Source organism: Pinus tabuliformis, chromosome 5_2, assembly GCF_031772625.1.
Source record: "Pinus tabuliformis cultivar Carrire ecotype Pingquan chromosome 5_2, CPIR1, whole genome shotgun sequence".
NCBI classification, from domain to species: domain Eukaryota; kingdom Viridiplantae; phylum Streptophyta; class Pinopsida; order Pinales; family Pinaceae; genus Pinus; species Pinus tabuliformis.
Window position 1 is genome coordinate 894,683,141 of NC_142306.1, and position 21,164 is coordinate 894,704,304.

A 21,164-nucleotide genomic window follows, 5' to 3' on the forward strand; every position below is an offset into this window, starting at 1 on the left:
TTGTGATCAAGCCCCTCATTATCACAAATTTCTAGAAAGCCAAATTTAGAGGCATCTATAAATTTAGATAAATAACATGTGCCATCTGCAAATGTGTCGCTTCTTAAAAACCACATTTTCAAAGTGTTTACCGTGATATCTATGGCTGCCCCTAAAGAGCTAACATCAATGTACTCTTCTTGGAATTGATTGTTCAACTTGTTTAATTCACACATTATATCTGCAAGCATATGTAAACAAAATTGTACTGAAAAGATTCTTGCCTTATCATACCATGAGTCTTTTCTTTCATTTTTCCACAATGTTAATATGGGAGGCATAAGTGCAACAAGTCTTTCAATGAATTGTCCCCTTGAAAGCCATCTAACTCCATGGATTTGAAGAGCTTGAAGAGTTTCGAGTTGCATAAGTTCCTGTAGAGCAATAAGTTGACTATTTCTTTTCGTAGAATTTTGCACCCAAGAATATACCTTATTTGCTAATTTCTCAACAAATAATAATTCAGGTATTTTTTTTGAAGCATCTAATGCAACTAAGGCTTCACAATGAGCAATGCAATGAACACCTACAAGATTAGGTACATCTTTCTTCAAGAAAGTGATAAAACCATTTTCATTACCAACCATTGAAGAAGCGCCATCTGTGGAAACTCCTACCAATTTTTCTGTTGAAAGGCCCCTTGATTCCATTAAATGTTTGATTGCATCATAAGTTGTTTTCCTTCTTCCATTGCAAACATTTATGAGCTTCAAAAACTGTGAAATTGGAGGACCCAAACCTTTTGAGTTTAAAAACGTGGCATAAACCACAAGATGTTTTTCTAAACTGCAGTCTGTACTTTCATCTAACATCAATGAAAAAAAGGGCTATCTATCATTTTGGAAGTTTGTAGCTCTTCAAGGTACTAAGATATAGCAAAAATGAATTCTTTTGCAACCATGTGATTTGTATATGATGTGTACTCTTTGTTCTTTGGCATATTTGGCGTGTGTAAAGACATTGTAAGCAAACAAAGAGATTCATATTTTGAAAGTGGTAGATCCTCTTGCACCATCCAATATACTAATTTCATAGTAGTGATGAGTCTTTCTTTGTTCATATCATCAATGCATGCAATGTGTTCTGTAATAGACTTCGACTTCTTCTCATTTCCACATATCCACTTTGCCTGTGAGAGTTTATGAAGTCTTGAATTAGCATGAACAATTATAGAATCATGCTGCAATGTAGAGAAATCAGTCCCAATTCCCCATGGCCCCATTGCCTTATGCATTTCACAATATATGCATTTCATAACTGTTTTTCCTTCATGCTTTGCCTCTCTCAACCACTTATACTTAGTTTTCCACTGATCACGAAACTCTCTTTTTACTTTCATTTTTCTTTTCTTTTGGGTGCTAGGTTCTCTGTGGTGAAATTCTTCATCACTTTTTTCATTATGCTCCAAGATATCATATTCTTCATTATGCTCCAAGACATCTAAATCTTCATTTAGATCAAAATCATGATCTTCTTTATCAGGCAATGAAGCTTGAGATGTATTAGACCATCCAAAAAAATTTTTGATAGAAAGTTGATTCCCTTTTTTTGAAGACATTTTTGATATATAATACCTATATAATAAAAATAAAGTATTTAGTATATATGAATTTCATTTCATCAACTAAAACGATATTAAAAAAATAATCTTGCACCGGTATGCTGCTAAAAATCCCAAACGCTAAAAATAAATCTAAATAAATCATTTAATAAAATTATAAAAATACATCTTTAACAAATTCAATTAACTAATCCAACAAATGAAATTTTACAACAAAAATCCAAAACTAAACAATATAACAGCGTTGTTACAAGGACATTTATCCAATTCATAAAAAATGATATAACAAACTTTTACATGAATTGACATAAAAAACTTTTACATATACAATTTATTACAATGAGAATGCTGGTGTGAGTTTATGTTGTTAAAAAAAGCTAACAGACTTTGGATAACTTAGTGTAGTAAACTGGCCCACCAACCAACTTAGGCAGCACTAAACCTTGTCCACTATCGTATTGATTTGTTTTGCTGGAGCTCTGCAGGAGGTCACATGGCATGGCATCCAGGGGATCCCAGAAGAATGTTCGGTCGCATGCAGGGAGATCCATCATGTGATGCGAGGAATATGCCTCCCATGTGTTTTTATTGCAACCATGTTTTATGATGGATAGTCTTTCATTCTAATGAAGTTAGGTGATAAATATATATATATGAGGGCTGCTAAGGGGTTTGTGCAGATGTTTTTCACCTCTTGGTTATTTCCAACTGGTCAAGTTTTCATAATCTCCGCTAATGGCGTACTGTGCTTTAGGACAAAGCTGCATCTGGTTGGTGGAGAGGTATCTCAAGGACTTTCTGAACGGAGTGAGAGAATATATTTCTCTGGCTTTTGGGTTGATCAGCATCATCAGCTGGGCTGTTGCTGAGATTTCACAGAATTTTACTAATTTCATGTCTGGATCTACATAGGGAGTTTCCTTTCCATTTCTTATGACATGGGTTTCTTGTGACATGGGTTGCGTCCGCAAGCTCTTACCATTTTTTTACCATTGATGTTTTTTGGTTTTTTCCTTTTTTATTTTAGTTGTGTTATAATAAATATTAGGTCGGTTGAATGTTAAGTACAATGTAGGAAGTCAATCATTAGTTTATTGCTTTTTCATTTTATTTATTGAATTTCACTTTATTTTGAAAAAATAGTTGTTTCTTTTCCATTCTATTTGTTGAATATCACTTTATTTTTCAAATATTAAGCATCATACAGGAAGCTAATCATTAGTTTATTTCATTTCTATCCTACTTATTAAATCTCATTTTATTCTTATCCGATGAACAAAGTGAAAAATCAATAACTTATTTTTCCATTCTATCTATTAAATATCACTTTATTCTAAACCACCCAAAAAAAATAAAAAAAACGATAAACCACTAACCAGCTTACTGCATGGTGCTCATATTTATATAGCCTTCTAACCATGCTATTGCACTTGCCTTTTCCGAATATAATCAAGATAAGTCTTTCCATCGGAATAAGCACTTGGGTTTTTGGAATAGAATCAGCACCAGTTATTTGGTTAAAACTAAAGATGGATTTTGTAGAAGGCTCTTTTCTGCAGTGTGAATTTGTTATGCATCTAGTACTTGTTCTCTTTATGATGTAGGAGATGTTGTAAATGTTGCAGGGATGTGTTCAATCTGGTTGGATGTTTGCTGGAGCCAGCAACTATATGTTATTTAAGAATTTTTCAACAAATATATGTTACTATGGAGTAATAAACATTCTATTTAATAAATAGTAAATATTATTCTATCTGAATTGTTCTTAGTGCCATTTCTTAGAAGTTTTACAGTATGTTATTTCAGTTTAATTTTTCTAAAATTTGACATAAATTTATTGAAATCACAATTTTTTTTTTTTTTTTAATTTCTGTTTCTCGCAATTTTAAAAACACCGAAGTGAACTTTTGTTTGTGCGTGAAAATCTTAACCTCCTCGTTTGTTAAAAGGCAGTGGCAAAATTTCGTATTTCATGATGTAAAGTCTCTCCTATTCTAGTTATCAAAAACTTTTACATATACAATTTATTACAGTGAGAATGCTGGTGCGAGTTTATGTTGTTAAAAAAAACTAACAGCCATATTTAGAAAAGCCGTAAAACGAGGAAACACATATTACCAAAAAAAACCATAAAATAAGGAAAAACAGATACGAGAAAAAAGCCACAAAAGCCATCAGAACTTATTTTTATATTCATAAAATGTGACAAGAGACCTTCATAAAGTTGATTCTGAAAAAAAAAAAAAAAAAAAAAACGAAACACTCTAAATATTTTTATTTACCCAAAAATAACTAGTAAAAGTAACACAATATCATTCATTCATATCATCGTACTGAACAGAGAGGCAGGCTACCTTATATGGATGCCAATTTCGCTAATTAAATGATATAACTTTAGAAAAAAACGCGTTTAATATAGACTATTTCTTTAATGGATGGTTACGATTAACTAGGGTTTGAAGCGGTAAGATCCGAAAACCCATTAAACCCTAATCATGGTTGCAATTTACTCTCTTCTCTCAAGACGCCTGATACACACAACTCCAGCTATTCGTTGGAGTTTGCACAGAGATCGGAGCTTTCAACGTGAGCAATTGAGTCTTGTAATATGTTTTCCTTTATTTTCTGTAGTAGGGGTTCAGGTTTTTGTCAATATTTTGTTTAGAGGCACCCGTGGAGGTCAGAAACTGATTAAGTTCTCAACTAGGTTCTATCCAATGTAAGTTTTATAGCCTATATCAATTTCTGGATGTTTTATCGATAGGCTGACTATCCCTTGCGGTTTTATGATATTGTGCTTAGTTTGTAATTTTTTCTTCTCAGTTTATGTCTTCCACTAATTCACATTTGAATTCCTAATTTGTTTACTCAATATTATGTAAAATTTGGCACCACACAATTATATCATCCATGAATCACTTCAAGAAATTACCAGCTATAACAGTGTAGTTTTTATTTGTACAGAGAGAGAGGGAGGGATTTCAAAAACCTGGCAACACAAAATTTAAGTTGGGCACTGCTCTTCCGCCACGACGATGTATATAAACTGATGACAGACGCTGAAAACTCAACAGAAATCGCACCAGACACACGACGAGAACACGAACGCTGTTGGGGTTGATGTTGGTTTTAACTCGCACCAGAAACACGATGAGAACGCGAACGTTGTTGGGATTGATGTTGGTTTTAACTGTATAATGCATTATGCAACCAACACTGCAGATCATTTTGTGATATGCAATGAGCACGACAGATGGGTGTGTTAATGCCCGCTTAATGATGGGTGTACCATGTGACACCATATGCCGCGCAATTTGCAAATCCATCAAAAACCAAGGCATTCAATGCTCTTTAAATGAAGGCTAGAAACCAAATTCTCAAACAACAACATTTCGCGAAATGCTCGTTGTGCTATACAATTCTGTTTATTTTATTTTATTTTCTAAACACAAATAAGACTATGAAGGCAATTTTTTTATCTCTCACGAAACATATTTGAGGTCCTTACCACCAGTTTTTTGCACAAATTTATATACATGTAAAAATTGCTAAGTGACATCCAAGCATACAAAGAAATTCACTTAAGATTGAAACATTTTCGTCAAAAATATTTTTTAATTTGATACTATTTTATAAAGTGTCGTCAGTAACTAGGTGGATGAGGTGGCATTATACATGTGAAAAAACTTATTTCCTTGCATAGTCTCTTCGGACTAAATAAAGAATATAGTAAATTGCATTTCAGTTAAATCAAGTAACTAGTTCCAACAATGTGGAAGCATACATAAATTCAAATTTTATGTCCACTGCTTGTACTTGAGGTTTATTTCAAGACTTTGTTTTATAAATATTTTATTTTTGAGGGTCACGGTTGCAAGTTTCTCCTCTCGGCGTCTGGAGTGATTGAAATTCTACTTTTATGGCTCAAAAACACTATTTCTTTTGATACCTCAAATCGAAATAAAAGAAGCACATATATAAAGTTTTATTTAATCAAAAAGAAATCAGAAATAAACCCTTTTTCGTGTTAAATGAGGGGTTTATTTAAAAAAATAAAATATGGAGAAATAATAGTGCAACGAGTGGATTTCTCAAAATTTTAAGTAATAAGTAATTTGAATTAATTTTTTATTAAATTTTCACTACATATATAATTCCATAACTATCATGGGCCAGGGGCCTACGTCAACCAATCATGGCCTAGAAATAGCGTGCCTACATGTACTAATACTCTTGTCTATGAGTAAACGTCAACCAAAAGCACATGAATAAACATTGAGCAGATAAAGTTTCAGACCTTTCGCCTTAGGATTTGACGTATGGCCTCGGGCTTTGTAGCCATGGTGCTACCAGCTGGTAGTGGTACTAACTGGTAACAGTGGTAACTTGGTACGTTTCATTCTAAATGAGAATTGAATGCAAAATCCGCAGATCCGATCACTGTACTTTGTCAATAAACGCTAAAGGTTAAATATATATATAAAAAAAAAAAAATTAAATTTTTTTTTTTAACTTTTAATTTTTAAACATGTTTTTTGAATGGAAAGTTGCACATGACTTGGGGTTTAAAACTAAAACGTATTTTACAAGTAAAAATGCAAAATACGGGCATGCGGGCGTCAAATTTAACCCCTGCTTACAACAACATAATAATATTTTGTCACACATATCGCAATCTCGATTAATATCCCTGTCAGACTTATACCTAATTTCTAGAACATGGCCAGAATTGCACGCACATACATTTTGATTTTCTGAAATATTGGAGCCGTGTTGAATGTTTTGCGTGGCTCTCTTAAAGCAAGTAGGTATAGATTTTTTTCGAAAAAAATTGTGGTCACATCTTGTTTTTCTTTGTGTCTAAATCAAATTGTTTAAATTGGTTTGTTTTTTGTTGGAGTAGTCTAACAAGGAGGAATTTCCCGGTTTCTGTCCCCACCTGGAAAAACGTCCAGTTTCGGCCATCGACAATTCCTCTGCCCTCCGCCACCTTTCGCAAGCTCTGCCACCCTCCTTTCCCTGCCGCTCCATTCCAACCTGTCAGACGGTGGCTAATACTGTGCATGATACTCATCCAATGCAACTTGGGTGCCCAAAATTTCAAAATTCAAATGTTATTTCCGCGCCCAAGGTGCCCACGAAATTTCTGTGCGGGCAGTGGGAATAGTTTGGCACATTCACAGCCATAGGAGCTCCTGCGCTTACCTGGTGGGGTTCAGCTGCTACAAGCCCCCGGAAGACCGAAAAATGAACACAGAGCTCTCCGAATACATCATTTGCAAGAGCGATCTGATGCGAGAGTCGTTGAAATTCGTGGTAAACGTTCACATAAAATCGAGCCTCGGGCAGGAGTCCTACGCGCCCAATTCCTTCTTCCAGGGCGACATTGTGTGGTCAATGGCCGAAGGGTGGCTAGAGATGCAGGAGGCCTTTGTTTCTACACTCGACAGATTGTTCATAGACAGCGGCCTCCTGATTTATCGTAACTGATTGGCAAGGCATAGCCGTTCCATATAGAAATTTATTGCCTTCTCCGACGACGGACTGTTGCTCGAGTACCGGCAAGATGGAAACACTACACGAGAGTGCATTAGAGAAACGGGAGGCAATCCGTATGGGTTCTCTCTTAGACTCTCTGATGGTTCCACCGAAGGATTTCGATATATCAGAATGGAGCCCCACCGGAACCTAAAGATGTATTTGCAAACGCCATCCAGATTGAAAGTAGAGAGCGATTTCTTCGTGGATTTCTTTAATGATATCTACCGCCTTCCCAACTACTGCGGCCCTTACGGTATTTGTGTAAATCCTGGAGAGCAAAGCCGTGGAGAGCAGAGCTATTGATCTAAACATCTCGGCTCTCGATTTCTGTCGTGTGGATGATGCGGCCACGATAAATGCAAGGGTGCATGAGAGCATGAACGGCGCGGTTGCACTTCATTGTCCTGCCGTGAATCCCTTCCACTGCCCCTCGCAGGTGGCTCTGCCCAGAAAGCTGTTGCTGTTTGACGGGATCGCGTCCCGGCCTGAGAAGAGACAGAAGACGACAGAAGATCTGTGTCAGAAGTGGTGACGAGAAGCTCAGCTTGGGGTAGCAATGGTCGGTGCTCAACAAGGGCAACGGTGTTGGTGAGGAGGTCGAGACGTGGAACGTCTAGAGCGACTGCGGCTCCAATTGAAGCCAAGAAGACGATACCATTTTTGGATCTTAATCTTCCCGCATCGGCTGAAGATGATGCTTAGTCGTTAATGTTTTTGCTTTTTTTTTCCCTTGAGCAACAATCTCTTTGTTGCTCAGCGCTATTATATCTTCCCTGGGAGATATGCGGCTGTATGATATTTCTGGAAATCTTCTTTCTATTTTTTCGTGACAATTAGTTTTGGATCGACTCTGAAGAATGTGTATACTCTGCCAGATCAATGCGGCATCCGATGTATTTTTCTTTGAAATTTTAATGGAGAATTGAAAAAGCATTTACCTTGAAAGTTCTGCGTCTCATGATTTTCCTGGGGTTTCAACGACTTGAAAATTTAATCTTTAAGGTTCCTTTTATTATTTTTCACTTGCAGATTCATCACATTTCACTTGAAGATTGCCAAAGGTTTTGTATGGAAAATTTAGAATTAAAGCATTTTTTGTTTCAGCATTTTGTGAGAATTTTCGTTACAAAGTTGTTTTGCTTCATTATTATTTTTGAATAATTTGTCGAAGGTTTGAGTCGATAATCTGTGACAGTAGGGATTTTTGGAAGGTTTCATTTGGAAAATATACAAGTAAAGCATTTTTTGTTTCGGCATTTTCTGAAAATTTTCGTTACAAAGCTTGTTTCGCTTCATTATTTTTCTGAAATAATTTGTCCAAGGTTTGAGTCGATAGTTTAACAGTAAGGATTTTCCAAAGTTTTCGCGAGGAAAGCTTGTTGTAAAGCTTTATCGTTTCATCATAGCGTTCTTTCAAAAATTTGCGTTAAGGTTTTGTATTGACAGTTTTGTTGTAAAGATGTTTTTTATTTTTATTTTTTATTTTTTATTTTATTTTGGTTATTCTGAATAATTTACGGAGGTATAATGGAAAATCCAACGATAAGCAAGCGATCATCTCATTCATTATCTTTGACTTTCAGATTTGCTGGAGGTTTCGCACGGGAAAATTCATTGTTAAAGCTTACTCGTTTTATTTTTGTTGGAATTCAGTTAAAAAATCTTTTAGCTAGATTGTGTATTTATGTTGTTTGAAATTTATTTTTGATACATCTGAAACATGAGATATTCAAAAAATTGTGTAGAGTTCACAAATTAAAATGATAATTGCTAGTAACAAAATGCTTCTGGACAAATGAGTACGATACCATTCCAAATTTCTGTCGAATATTTGACTAAACCTGTCTGAAAAACATTCTCCAAAAAACGAAACATGTCTTAAAAACATTCTCCAAAAATGTAAAACATTTAAACTACAGCCTAGAATAATTCAGAAATAAAAAAATCCTTGCGGACTGGAATTCTGAAAAATAACAAAGTCTGGACTCGGATTCATTAAGAAAAGAACAAAATCCTAAAAATAAATAAATCAATCAACGGATTGCTGTGTAGATTTCTTGAACTCATGTAGTTGTCCTTTTTATTCTTGTGAAAATTTTGTCCTTCTTAGTCCTGAGAAAATTATTACTTCTGATATATAAAATGATGGCAGTCAATAACATGGTCGGAAACAATGCGAATAATTCTTCCCAAAAAAAAATAATAACATGGCAGTTGAATTTCAAAGATGTAATAAGCCCATACGAAATATATGCAGGGCAGAAGTTCAGTCCACAAAAACTAGATCAAAGATTTCTATGATGAAAACTAGATCAAAGAAATCGCTGTCTACTTTCAATCTGGACGACGTTTGCAAATACAGCTTTAGGTTCCCGTCGGGCTCCATTCTGATGTATCGAAATCCTTCGGTGGAACCATCAGAGAGTCTAAGAGAGAACCCATACGGATTGCCTCCCATTTCTCTAATGCACTCTCGTGTAGCAGCTAAACGCCACCAGGTAAGGGCAGGAGCTCCTCCAGCTGTGAATGTGCCAAACTACTCCCACTGCCAGCACAGACATCACGGCCGCCCCAAGTTCGAGAGCCGAAGTAGGGATTGAAGACAAGAGCGAGCTCACCCCTCCCATGATTCGGCCTAGAGATATGAACGATTCATACAAATCCATCTCTGCTCGATGAATTTTTCAAAAGAAATTTCGTGGGCACTTTGGGCATGGAAATAACATTTGAATTTTGAAATTTTGGGCCCCCAAGTTGCATTGAATGAGTATCGTGCACTGTCTTATCCACTGTCTAACAAGTTGGAATGGAGCGGCGGGGAAAGGAGGGTGGCGGAGTTGGCGATGTTGAAGTATTAATTCCAACTGCAGCAACCGTATTTACTCCAAGAAAATCGCTAGTCTTCCATCGCACCGCTTTTCACAAGTTGGTGGTATTTTCTCAAGCGACAGCGATAACATCCACCGATTGACATGTGGATCAGCAGTTTTGAAAAACAACTTTTTTCCCAAAGCATAAAGTTCGTGTGGATTGAGTGAGCGATAACCGTTCAATTGACATCTTAGTTTGAAGCCATTCGATGGAAGTCAACAATTAAATGTGCAGGCCTAGACCAAATTTCGTGACATAAATTAGAATTTACATTAACCGCCAGTTTTTTCCAGTAAATTAATTAATGAAATCTACGATGGTTGGTAAATGTAGGTAAAATATTTATGTTATTTTGTACGGGAGTATGGGTCATGTAAAAACGAATAGTTATGTTTTGTTGCAAAAAATATGTAATGTGTTCTGTTTTGGTATTCATTGTAATGCAAGGGGAAGCAGGGAGTAGTGCAAGAGTAAGGAGCGAATGAAGAAAATCTTTTACACAGCAGTTTCAAATTTTTAATGCATAGCAGTGTAGATGTAATGTTTTGTTTTTTTTTTTTGGTTAATATGAAATGTAATGCGCAACAACATATGTAAAAGAAAATTTTCTTTACAGCAGTAAGTGTAAGATTTTGTTTACACACAGCAGTGTGAAAATATACAGCTGAGACAGAGTAATTTGTTTTATGAGAGATAGTGAAGGTTTTGGAATTGCATTTGAAGTGTTCCTGGTGTAATCCCTCAGGAAGAGGAAGAAGTTTGTAATAGGCAATATTTATTAATGAATAGAAATCTTTTTTATGTGTGTGAAAAACTTTGTTCTTCTTTAGCAAACAAATTTTTGATCATGTGGTTAAAACAGAGCATTTTCTCTGTTCTGTTCAAGTTATTTTGTTTTGGAATTAAACAAAAAATTCCCAACATGGTATCAGAACTTGTCCAGGCTCTTTGAAGGTGTCAAAAAAACTGAAGGAAGGATTTCTTGTTGCAGCAGCTTCTCTAGCAAAGTGAAGACTCAGTCAAAGAATCCAAGGTATTTCTCAAGTTAGTTTTTTTTGTGTTACTGCTGAAGACATTGAGTTGTTTTAAATACACAGTCAAGTATTTTGAAGCATAGTTAAGAGTGCAAGAATGGTTGGAGCCAGCACTAGCATGGGTAGCTGTAATACTCAGCTCCCACAATTTAATGGGAAAAACTATGACTATTGGGCCATAACTATGAAAGCTTTGCTTGCTTCCCAAGACTTATGGGAATTTGTTGAGGATGGTTTTGAAGAATCAACAGATGAAGATGAGTTCAATAATTTAACTCAGGCAGAGAAAGATCTGTTGAAGAGCTATAAGAAGAAGGATTCAAAAGCCCTCTACTTTTTGTATCAAGCAGTGCATGAGAGTGTGTTTCCAAGGGAAGCAACAGCCAAGACATCCAAAGAAGCATGGGAAACTCTCAAGACAACCTATCAAGGCATGGAGAAAGTGATGAAAACGAAAATACAGTTGCTGAGGAGAGATTTCGAGAATTTTTGCATGAAAGAGTCAGATAATATTGACTCATTCTTCATACATCTGATTGGTCTGGTCAAACAGATAAGGTCTCATGGAGAGATTCTTGAAGAAAAGAGGATTGTGGAGAAACTATTGAGGATCCTACCCTCAAGGTTTGATGTGATTGTCACCACCATAGAAGAGACAAAGGATCTCACAAACTTCTCAGTTGATGAACTACATGCATCACTGATAACACATGAGTAGAGATTGAGTAGGAATGAAAACTTATCTCTAGAGCATGCCTTTAAGACCCAAATGTCCTTTGAAAGAGGAAGAGGTCAAGGCAGAGGAAACAAGAGAGGAAGAGACAGAAGCCAAAACAGAGGTGGAAGAAACAGTCCAACAAATGTTCAAGGAAGAGGCAGCAATCCAAATCAGAACCAAGGCCAAGGCAGTAGCCAACAAAGTGGACAACATCATGCTCAAGGACAAAGGTATGATAAATCCAATGTCCAATGTCACTATTGTAAAAAATATGGGCATTATGCACATGGATGTAGGAAGAAATAACATGATATGAGTAATAGAACTAGTGCAAATTTCACTAGAGAAAATATCAGCCAAAATAATTTGTTTTTAGCTTGTAATATGGCTGAAGAAAAGAATGAAGATGTATGGTTTCTAGACTCCGGTTGCAGCAACCATATGACAGGAAACATAGCCCTATTTTCTATGTTAGATCAGAATTTGAAGTCACAAGTCACACTTGGGACTGATAGTAAAATTACTGTTATGGGAAAAGGAGAAGTAAAAGTCTTAACAAGGAAAGGTGAAAAGAAAACCATAACAGATGTCTATTATGTTTCTGGAATGAGATGTAACCTCTTAAGTATTGGATAGATTGTTGGAAAGGGGTACAATGTTTTCTTTGTGGATGATGTATGCACCATCATGGATAAAGCACCTAGAAAATGATGTATTGCTGAAGTGAAGATGACAAGGAACATGATGTTCCCTCTCAGAATAAAGGAAGATTTTAAAGATGGAGTAGAAATAGCAGCAGTTACACAAGAGGCTTTCCAAAGCGAACCAAAAAATGAAAATTGGTTGTGGCACTTGAGATTTGGACATCTCAACTTTGGAGGTCTTAACGTGTTGCATAGAAAAGGAATGGTAAGAGGATTGCCATTGATAGAGAAACCAGACAGCCTTTGTGAAAGTTGTATCTTGGGGAAATAACACAGAGAAAGTTTTCCATCCGGGAAAAGCATAAGGGTAAAAGCACCCTTAGCGATTGTCCACTCAGATTTATGTGGACCGATGCAAACTCTATCATTTGCAAGCAGCCAATATTTTCTAACATTCATAAATGATTTTACTAGAAAAACTTGGGTCTATTCCCTGAAGAACAAAAGTGAAGTGTTTGAAAAATTTCGCAATTTCAAGGCACTTGTAGAAAACCAAAGCGGGCTGCACATCAAAGTTTTAAGAACTGATAGAGGAGGTGAGTATATCTCCAAGGAATTTCTACGTTTTTGTAGAGAAAATGGAATTCATAAGCAGTTTACCACAAGGTACACTCTGCAGCAAAATGGAGTTGCTGAAAGGAAGAATAGGACAATCATGGATATGGCGAGGAGTATGCTAAAAGAAAAGCATTTGTCAAATGATTATTGGGCTGAAGCTGTACACTGTGCAACGTACATTTTGAATAGATGCCCTACAAAAGCAGCCATGAACAGAGTGCCGTAAGAAGCATGGAGTGGAACAAAGAAAGGAGTCACCCACATGAAAGTTTTTGGATGTGTGGCTTATGCACACATTCCAGATCAGCCAAGGAAGAAGTTGGACATCAAAGGGGAGAAATGCATTTTCATTGGATACAGTGAGGAATCCAAAGCTTACAGGTTGTATAACCCATCCACCAAGAAGCTTATTGTGAGTAGAGATGTTCAGTTTATTGAGAAGGAAGCTTGGGATGGAAGCATAGAGAAAACAGTGAATGTTAAAAACTCTTTGTCACATGATGAAAATGATGAGGAGATGGCTGAAATACATCCCCAAATAGCAGCACCAACACAAGGATAGCAAGGGACACCCTTAAGGAGAAATGAAAGTGCTTCTCCAAGCACACCACAAGGAGGAAATTCAAGTGCTTCTTCAAGCACTTGTACACCAAATGAAAGAGGTAAGAAGTTCAGAAATTTAAGTGATATTTATGAACAAGAGGCAGCAAATGAAGGTATGAACTCTTTGTTCACTTTATATTTTCATGTTGATGGCCCTGTTCATTTCGAAGAAGCAATTAAGAATAGGAAATGGATAGAAGCTATGGATGAGGAGATCAATGCCATAGAAAGAAACAAGACATGGGTTTTAGTTGAATTACCAGAAGGAAAAGAAGTCATTGGAGTTAAATGGGTTTACAAGACCAAGAGTAATGCTGAAGGAAAAATAGAAAGACACAAGGCAAGACTTGTTGTCAAAGGATATAAGAAGCAGTATGGGAGAGACTATGAGGAAACGTTTGCACCGGTTGCAAGAATGGAAACCGTGAGAGCAGTGTTGTCCATAAAAACACAAAAAAAGTGGAAAGTTTACCAAATGGATGTGAAGTCAGCATTCCTAAATGGAGTGTTAATGGAAGAGGTTTACATTGAACAACCTCCAGGCTATGAAAAGAAAGGCCAAAAGCACAAAGTGTGCAGATTGAAGAAAGCTATTTATGGGCTAAAGCAAGCACCAAGAGCGTGGTACAGTAGGATAGATTCCTATCTATTGGAAAATGGATTTGAAAAGTGTGAGGGAGAGCCCACTCTCTACATCAAATAAAAGGATGGTAAATTACTAATTGTTGTGTTATATGTTGATGATGTTATTTTCACAGGTAATGATGATTATCTTATTAAAAATTTCAAAGCAGTCATGAAAGAAGAATTTGAAATGACTAATATGGGTTTGCTGAGATACTTCTTAGGAATAGAAGTAGAACAAAGTGGAAATGGGATTTTTATCTCACAAGGGAAATATGTTAATGAAGTGTTGGAAAGATTCAATATGCAAGAGAGCAAGGCAGCAATCACTCCCACAGTGATGGGATTAAAACTCAGCAAAGAGGACAGTAGCAAGGATTTTGATCCTAGTTTGTACAAGAGCATAGTTGGCAGCCTCATGTATTTGACTGCAACTAGCCCGGATATAATGTATGCTGTTAGTTTAATTTCCAGATTCGTGGAGAGGCCAAAAGAAGCACATTGGAAGGCAGCAAAAAGGATTCTGAGGTATGTTAGAGGTACTAAAAGGTTTGGCATTTTATATACTGCTTCAGAATGTTCAGATTTAATTGGATACACTGATAGTGATTGGGCTGGAAGTGTTGATGATCGGAAAAGCACATCTGGTTATGTTTTTCACATGGGTTCAGGAGCCATTTCATGGGCTTATAAAAAACAGCCTATTATAGCATTGTCTACAACAGAAGTAGAATATGTGGTAGCTACAGCAACAGCATGTCAAGCAGTTTGGATGAGAAGGATGTTAAGGAGCTTATGCCAAGAGCAAGCAAAAGGAACTGTGATTTTTTGTGACAATAGCTCAGCTATTGGATTATCCAAGAATGCTGTGTTTCATAAGAGAACGAAACACATTGACACAAAGTTTCATTACATCAGGGAATTGGTAAACAATAGAGAAATTGTTTTACAACACTGCAGAACTCAGGAGCAGGTTGCAAACATTCTGACCAAGCCATTGGGACAGAAAAGCTTTGAATTTTTGAGAAAATGTCTGGGTATGACTGATAACCCAACAGTTGAAATTAAAGGGGAGTGTTGAAGTATTTATTCCAACTGCAGCGACCGTATTTACTCCAGGAAAACCGCCAGTCTTCCTTCACACTGCTTCTCACAAGTTGGTGGTATTTTCTCAAGCGACAGCGATAACATCCATCGATTGACACGTGGATCAATAGTTTTGGAAAACAACTTTTTTCCTGCAGCATAAAGTTCATGTGGATTGAGCGAGCGATAACCGTTCGATTAAAATCTTGGTTTGGAGCCGTTCGATGGAAGTCAACGATTGAATGTACAGGCCTGCACCAAATTTCGTGACGTAAATTAGAATTTACATTAACCGCCAGTTTTTGCCAGTAAAATAATTAATGAAATCTACGATGGTTGGTAAATGTAGGTAAAAGATTTATGTTATTTTGTACGGGAGTATGGGTCATGTAAAAACGAATAGTTATGTTTTGTTGCAAAAAATATGTAATGTGTTCTATTTTGGTATTCATTGTAATGCAAGGGGAAGCACGCAGCAGCGCGTGAGTAAGGAGCGAATGAAGAAAATCTTTTACACAGCGATGTCAAATTTTTAATCCATAACAGTGCAGATGTAATTTTTTTTTTTTTTGGTTAATATGAAATGTAATGCGCAGCAGCATATGTAAAAGAAATTTTTCTTTTCAGCAGTAAATCTAAGATTTTGTTTACACACAGTAGTGTGAAAATATACAGCTAAGACAAAGTAATTTGTTTTATGAGAGACAGTGAAGGTTTTTGGAACTGCATTTGAAGTGTTCCTGTGTAATCCCTCAGGAAGAGGAAGAAGTTTGTAACAGGCAATATTTATTAATGAATAGAAATCGTTTTTATGTGTGTGAAAAACTATGTTCTTCTTCAGCAAACAAATTTTTGATCCTATGGTTAAAACAGAGCATTTTCTCTATTTTGTTCAATTTATTTTGTTTTGGAATTAAACATAAAATTCCCAACAGGCGAAAGGTGGTGGAGGGCAGAGAAATTGCCAATGGTCAGAGCTAGACATGGCGACGAAACCAGGCAATTCCTCAACGTTATTAGACTACTCCTTTTTTATTAGGTACAAAGATTCAGTATTTTGGAAAGTTTTTGAAGTATTTGGATTATGTAAAATTTTTAATAAATCTTCGTAAAATTTTAAATAAATTAAATCTTAAAATAAACTTAATAACTTTTAAAAAAAATAACACTAAAAACAATCTAAATATTTTTTAATATACAAATTTGTATTTGATTATTTTTCATATTTATTTAGAATTGCACATACATTTTATATATTATATAATAAATTTCAACAAATTCAAAAAATTTCAAATTTTAAATACGATTAAATTTTTAATTAATTTAAATAAATTTGAAATTGAACAAAGTTCCTTTTAATGTTCATAATCTTTTTCGCTCTATTTATTACAGGTTTTGCCTATCTTCGTTCTCCACGGCGAACTTAGATTAAAAGTGTTGAAATTTAGCCATCGTTATAAAAAAATGTATTTCTAAAAATGGTACATTTTTATGTTTATAAATAATTAATTAAAAATTTTAAATTATATAATTAACTCTATAATAAACTTCAACCCATACTAAGTTATCAAATTTCACAGCCTTAAATATTCATATTTAAACAATGTATCTAACCAGGGTACACTTTTATGGCTGGAGCTAATCAGTCATATATTGGTTAATGTCTTCAGAGCAGTACGCAACTTAGTCAGATAATACGGGAGGGGGCAAATATTATTTAATGCCAAATTTGCCCGCTCTAGTATTATCGAGTTAAGTTGCGTGCTGCTCTGAGAGCATTAAATACCCAATATATGGCTGGTTAGCTATTTCCCACTTTTATATTTATAAATAATTGATTAGAAAATCAAATTATATAATTAACTCGATAATAAACTTCAACGAGTACTAAATAATCAAATTCCATAGCCTTAAATATTCATATTTAAACAATCTATTCATATCCGCTGGTTGTCAAGGATGTTCGAATAACCTGCACTACGCAAATATTTTAATCGAAACTTGGAAAAGAACTTTTCATCCATTTTATTGTTTTGGGAACCAAAGACTTGGAAATAAATTTTCATCTAATTTTTTTTATACTTATCTCGTTTAGATTTATATTATATAAATGTTAGACTTATATTTTTTTATTTATATAAATATAATATTATTTTTAAATGGTAAATATTTTTTATTGATATAAATAGTGAAATGATTATATAAATTAAATATATCATAAACATGTGTAGATATAAATATATATATTTTTATTAAAACAACTAATTTATAATATAGAAGCGGGTCTTTCTTCTATTGAGAGCCTAGCTATGCTCAGGTTTTTGATGTACAAGGACAAGCTCAATAACATAGACAATCATAGACTTCCTAAGCTAGCTTTAAATTCCAGCCAAAATCACCTAAGGCTTAACCGAGGATGGCATAAGGACACAAGGGCCTGGTTAAACTATTGGGAGATCAATGAGAATGATGCTTTGCAAAACATAAATAACATTAAAGATATTGTTACTTCTAAGTTCAAAGAAAAATTGTGGTGTGAGAAAGATTTAGCGTCTAAAAGAAAATTAAGTTATTATAAGAAGGTCATCAACCCCACCCTTGAAGATCAAAAGTATCTCTCTATTCTAACTAGCTCAAAAAAGAAAATTAATATAGCAAAGATTAGAACGAATTCTCATGAGCTCCATAGTGAGACTGGCCGCTGGGTAGTTCCTAAAACGCCATGGATGGAAAGGATCTGCCATATTTGTGAGAATAAGAGCATCGAGGATTAAAACCACTTCCTCTTAGAGTGCCCTGCATACAACCACATTAGATCTCAATTTCACAACCTTTGTTACAATACTGACCTTTCTAGCCTTTTACAATGCCAAAATTATAGTGAACTCGGGAGGCTTCTCTCCAAGCTTTTTGAGCATCGGAATAACATCTTAAATCAAAATAAATAATTTGTCTTTTTAGGTCCGATAGATCATTATTTGGTCTCAGTGGACGTTAACAACCATCATCATCATCATCATAATAATTATTTTTAATTATATATATATATATATATATATATATATATATATATATATATATATATATATATTTTTTTTTTTTTTTTTTTTTTTGAAACAGTAAAAACATATTAAATAAAGAATCAGAATTCAATGAAATTTGTAAATATGACATTTTTTAATATAATAAAAAATTAATCATAATTTAATGAAATTTACAAATATGACATTTTTTAATTAAATTAAAAAGGTAAAAAAATACAATTATCATTTAAGTAAATCGATTCTTGAGGGTTAGTGATGATAATGATGATGATGGTTAACGTCCGCTCAGACCAAATAATGGTCTATCGGACCTAAAGAAACAAATTATCTATTTTGATTTAATATTTTATTCCTATGCTCAAAAAGCTTGGAGAGAAGCCTCTCGAGCTCACTATAATTTTGACATTGTAAAAGGCTAGGAAGGTCAGTATTGTAACAAAGATTGTGAAACTGAGATCTAATGTGGTTATACACGGGGCACTCTAAGAGGAAGTGGTTTTCATCCTCGATGTTCCTATTCTTACATATATGGCAGATCCTTTCCGTCCATGGCATTTTAGGAACTGCCCAACGACCTGTTTCACTATGGAGCTCATGAGAATTCGTTCTAATCTTTGCTATATTAATTTTCTTCTTTGAGCTAGTTAAAATAGAGAGATACTTTTGATCTTCTAGGGTGGGGTTGATGACCTTCTTATAATAACTTAATTTTCTTTTAGCCGCTAAGTCTTTCTCACACCACATTTTTTCTTTGAACTTAGAAGTAACAATATCTTTAATGTTATTTATGTTTTGCAATGCATCATTTTTCGTTGATCTCCCAATAGTTTAACCAGGCCCTTGTGTCTTTATGCCACCCTCGATTGAGCCTTAGGTGGTTTTGGCTAGAATTTAAAGCTAGCTTAAGATGTCTACGATCGTTTATGTTACTGATTTTGTGCTTGTACAACAGAAACCTAAGCATAGCTAGGCTCTCAATAGGGGAAAGACCTGCTTCTATAAGGAGAATAGGATATGGTGTATTACTTTTAATTTTCAGGTTATAAGTTATAAAACACTTCTGGATTTGCTCAATCTTTCTCCATGATTCTCTGGAGATGCTGCAACCCCAAACCTCACAGCCATATAAGATAACAGGAGTGACTAAAGTTTCAAAGAGGAACTTCTTTTTATCCCACATTACAAGGTTTGCAATTTTACAATTATTTTCAAGACCATAGTAAGCTTTCCACCCCCCAATAATCCTTTTCTCAATGCTATGGTTCCAGTTGAGCTTGTGATGAATATCAATTCCTAGGTACTTGTAAGAATACAATTCCTCCAAGTTATTATTGTCATACATAAAATTAGCGTAAGTGTCCTTCTTGGATTTGATAATCATAACTTTTTTTTTGTCAGTGTTAACAGTCATACCCATGGTAGAGCAGAAATCCTTAAGAAGCCTGAGTTGCTTATTAAGATCATATGGGCACCTTGCCAAAAGAACAATATCGTCAGCATAAAGAAGAAGGATGACGACTATCCCAGCTAAGATCGTGCCATCACATCCTGCTTCCTCTAAATAGCCTTCGAGCTTATCGATGTAAATGCCAAATAGGGTAGGGGAGAGGGGGCAACCTTGTCTAACTCCGATGTTACACTTAATATCTTTCGACCACCCTTCATTGCTCTTTAGCTTGGCAATTACATTCTCGTATAACCTTATAGCGACAGCTCTCAACTCGAGAGGAACCTTTAGCTCTTCTAATCTATTCCAAAGGTTGGATCTAGGAACCGTATCGAAAGCCTTTCTAAAGTCCACAAAGCAACAAAATAAATTGGATTTATCATTACGACATTCCTCCGCAATGATCCTAAGCGTAACAAGGTGGTCTGTTGTTGAGTGATGCCTTCGGAAACCTGCTTGGCCTTTAGCCCGCTTACCTTCACTTTCAAGCCATATGCTTAACTTTTTTTCCAAAATACTACCATATAACTTGGCTAAGAGAGGGCTGATCATAATTGTTCGATAATTAGAGGGGTTATTTGTATCCCCACTTTTAAAAATAGGGGCTCTCAGTCCAAGGTTTAGGGAACCCTTGCTTGACTGCTTGATTGAAAAGCTTGTGGATGTGGGGGATGAGGACGGGACCTCCAATTTTTAAGATTTCCGCTTGGTAACCTTCAATGTCCTTAGTTTTCCCATTAGCGAGGCGATTAACCCCAAACTTAATGTCTTCTAAAGAGAAAACTTCTTTCGTTGTGAGAAGGGTTTCCAAATTATCCATGACATTTGGAGATTCATAAATCTTTTTAAGATAGGAATTCCAATCGCAAAGAGAAATTTTATTATTATCCTTAGTCTTCCTAGTTAGAATCTGCCTCTAAAATTTCTTAGGAGCTACCTTAGAGAGGTGTAAGAGATTCTCCTGTCTTTGACGAATGTACTGCCTCTTTTTCCTTTTTGTTAGGGCTTTGTATATTTTTATCTTGTCCATTTTAAGAGATTCATCACCAGCTTCCTTAATTGCTCTCCTTGCACTTTTACAATCTTTGTCATACCATGGATTGGTTTTGCTATTTCTTTTATTATTTGAAACTTCAATTGAGAACTTGTTAATAGAATATGAGAGGGTTGTAGTAAAATTATGATAGAGGTCTTCTATGTTGTCTATATTAGATAAAGGAAGCAAATTAGTTTTAATTCATTTAGAAAGAGATCATTTTTATTTCTATCAAATATTAAGTTCTTTTGACTATAAGTATTATTTTCTATGGGAACTCTATGCATGACAAAATTGA

The 21,164-nt window shown here is 35.2% G+C and overlaps 1 protein-coding gene across 1 annotated transcript; it reads right to left on the reverse strand.

The window, feature by feature from the left end:
- Positions 1–214: 214 nt before the first annotated feature.
- Positions 215–851, reverse strand: LOC149162181 (uncharacterized). The gene is made up of 2 exons (XM_089435115.1): positions 471–851; positions 215–220 (listed from the first exon to the last, which is right to left on the reverse strand). The coding sequence occupies exons 1-2, from the start codon at positions 849–851 to the stop codon at positions 215–217; spliced, it is 387 nt and encodes a 128-aa protein (XP_089291241.1).
- Positions 852–21,164: the final 20,313 nt, after the last annotated feature.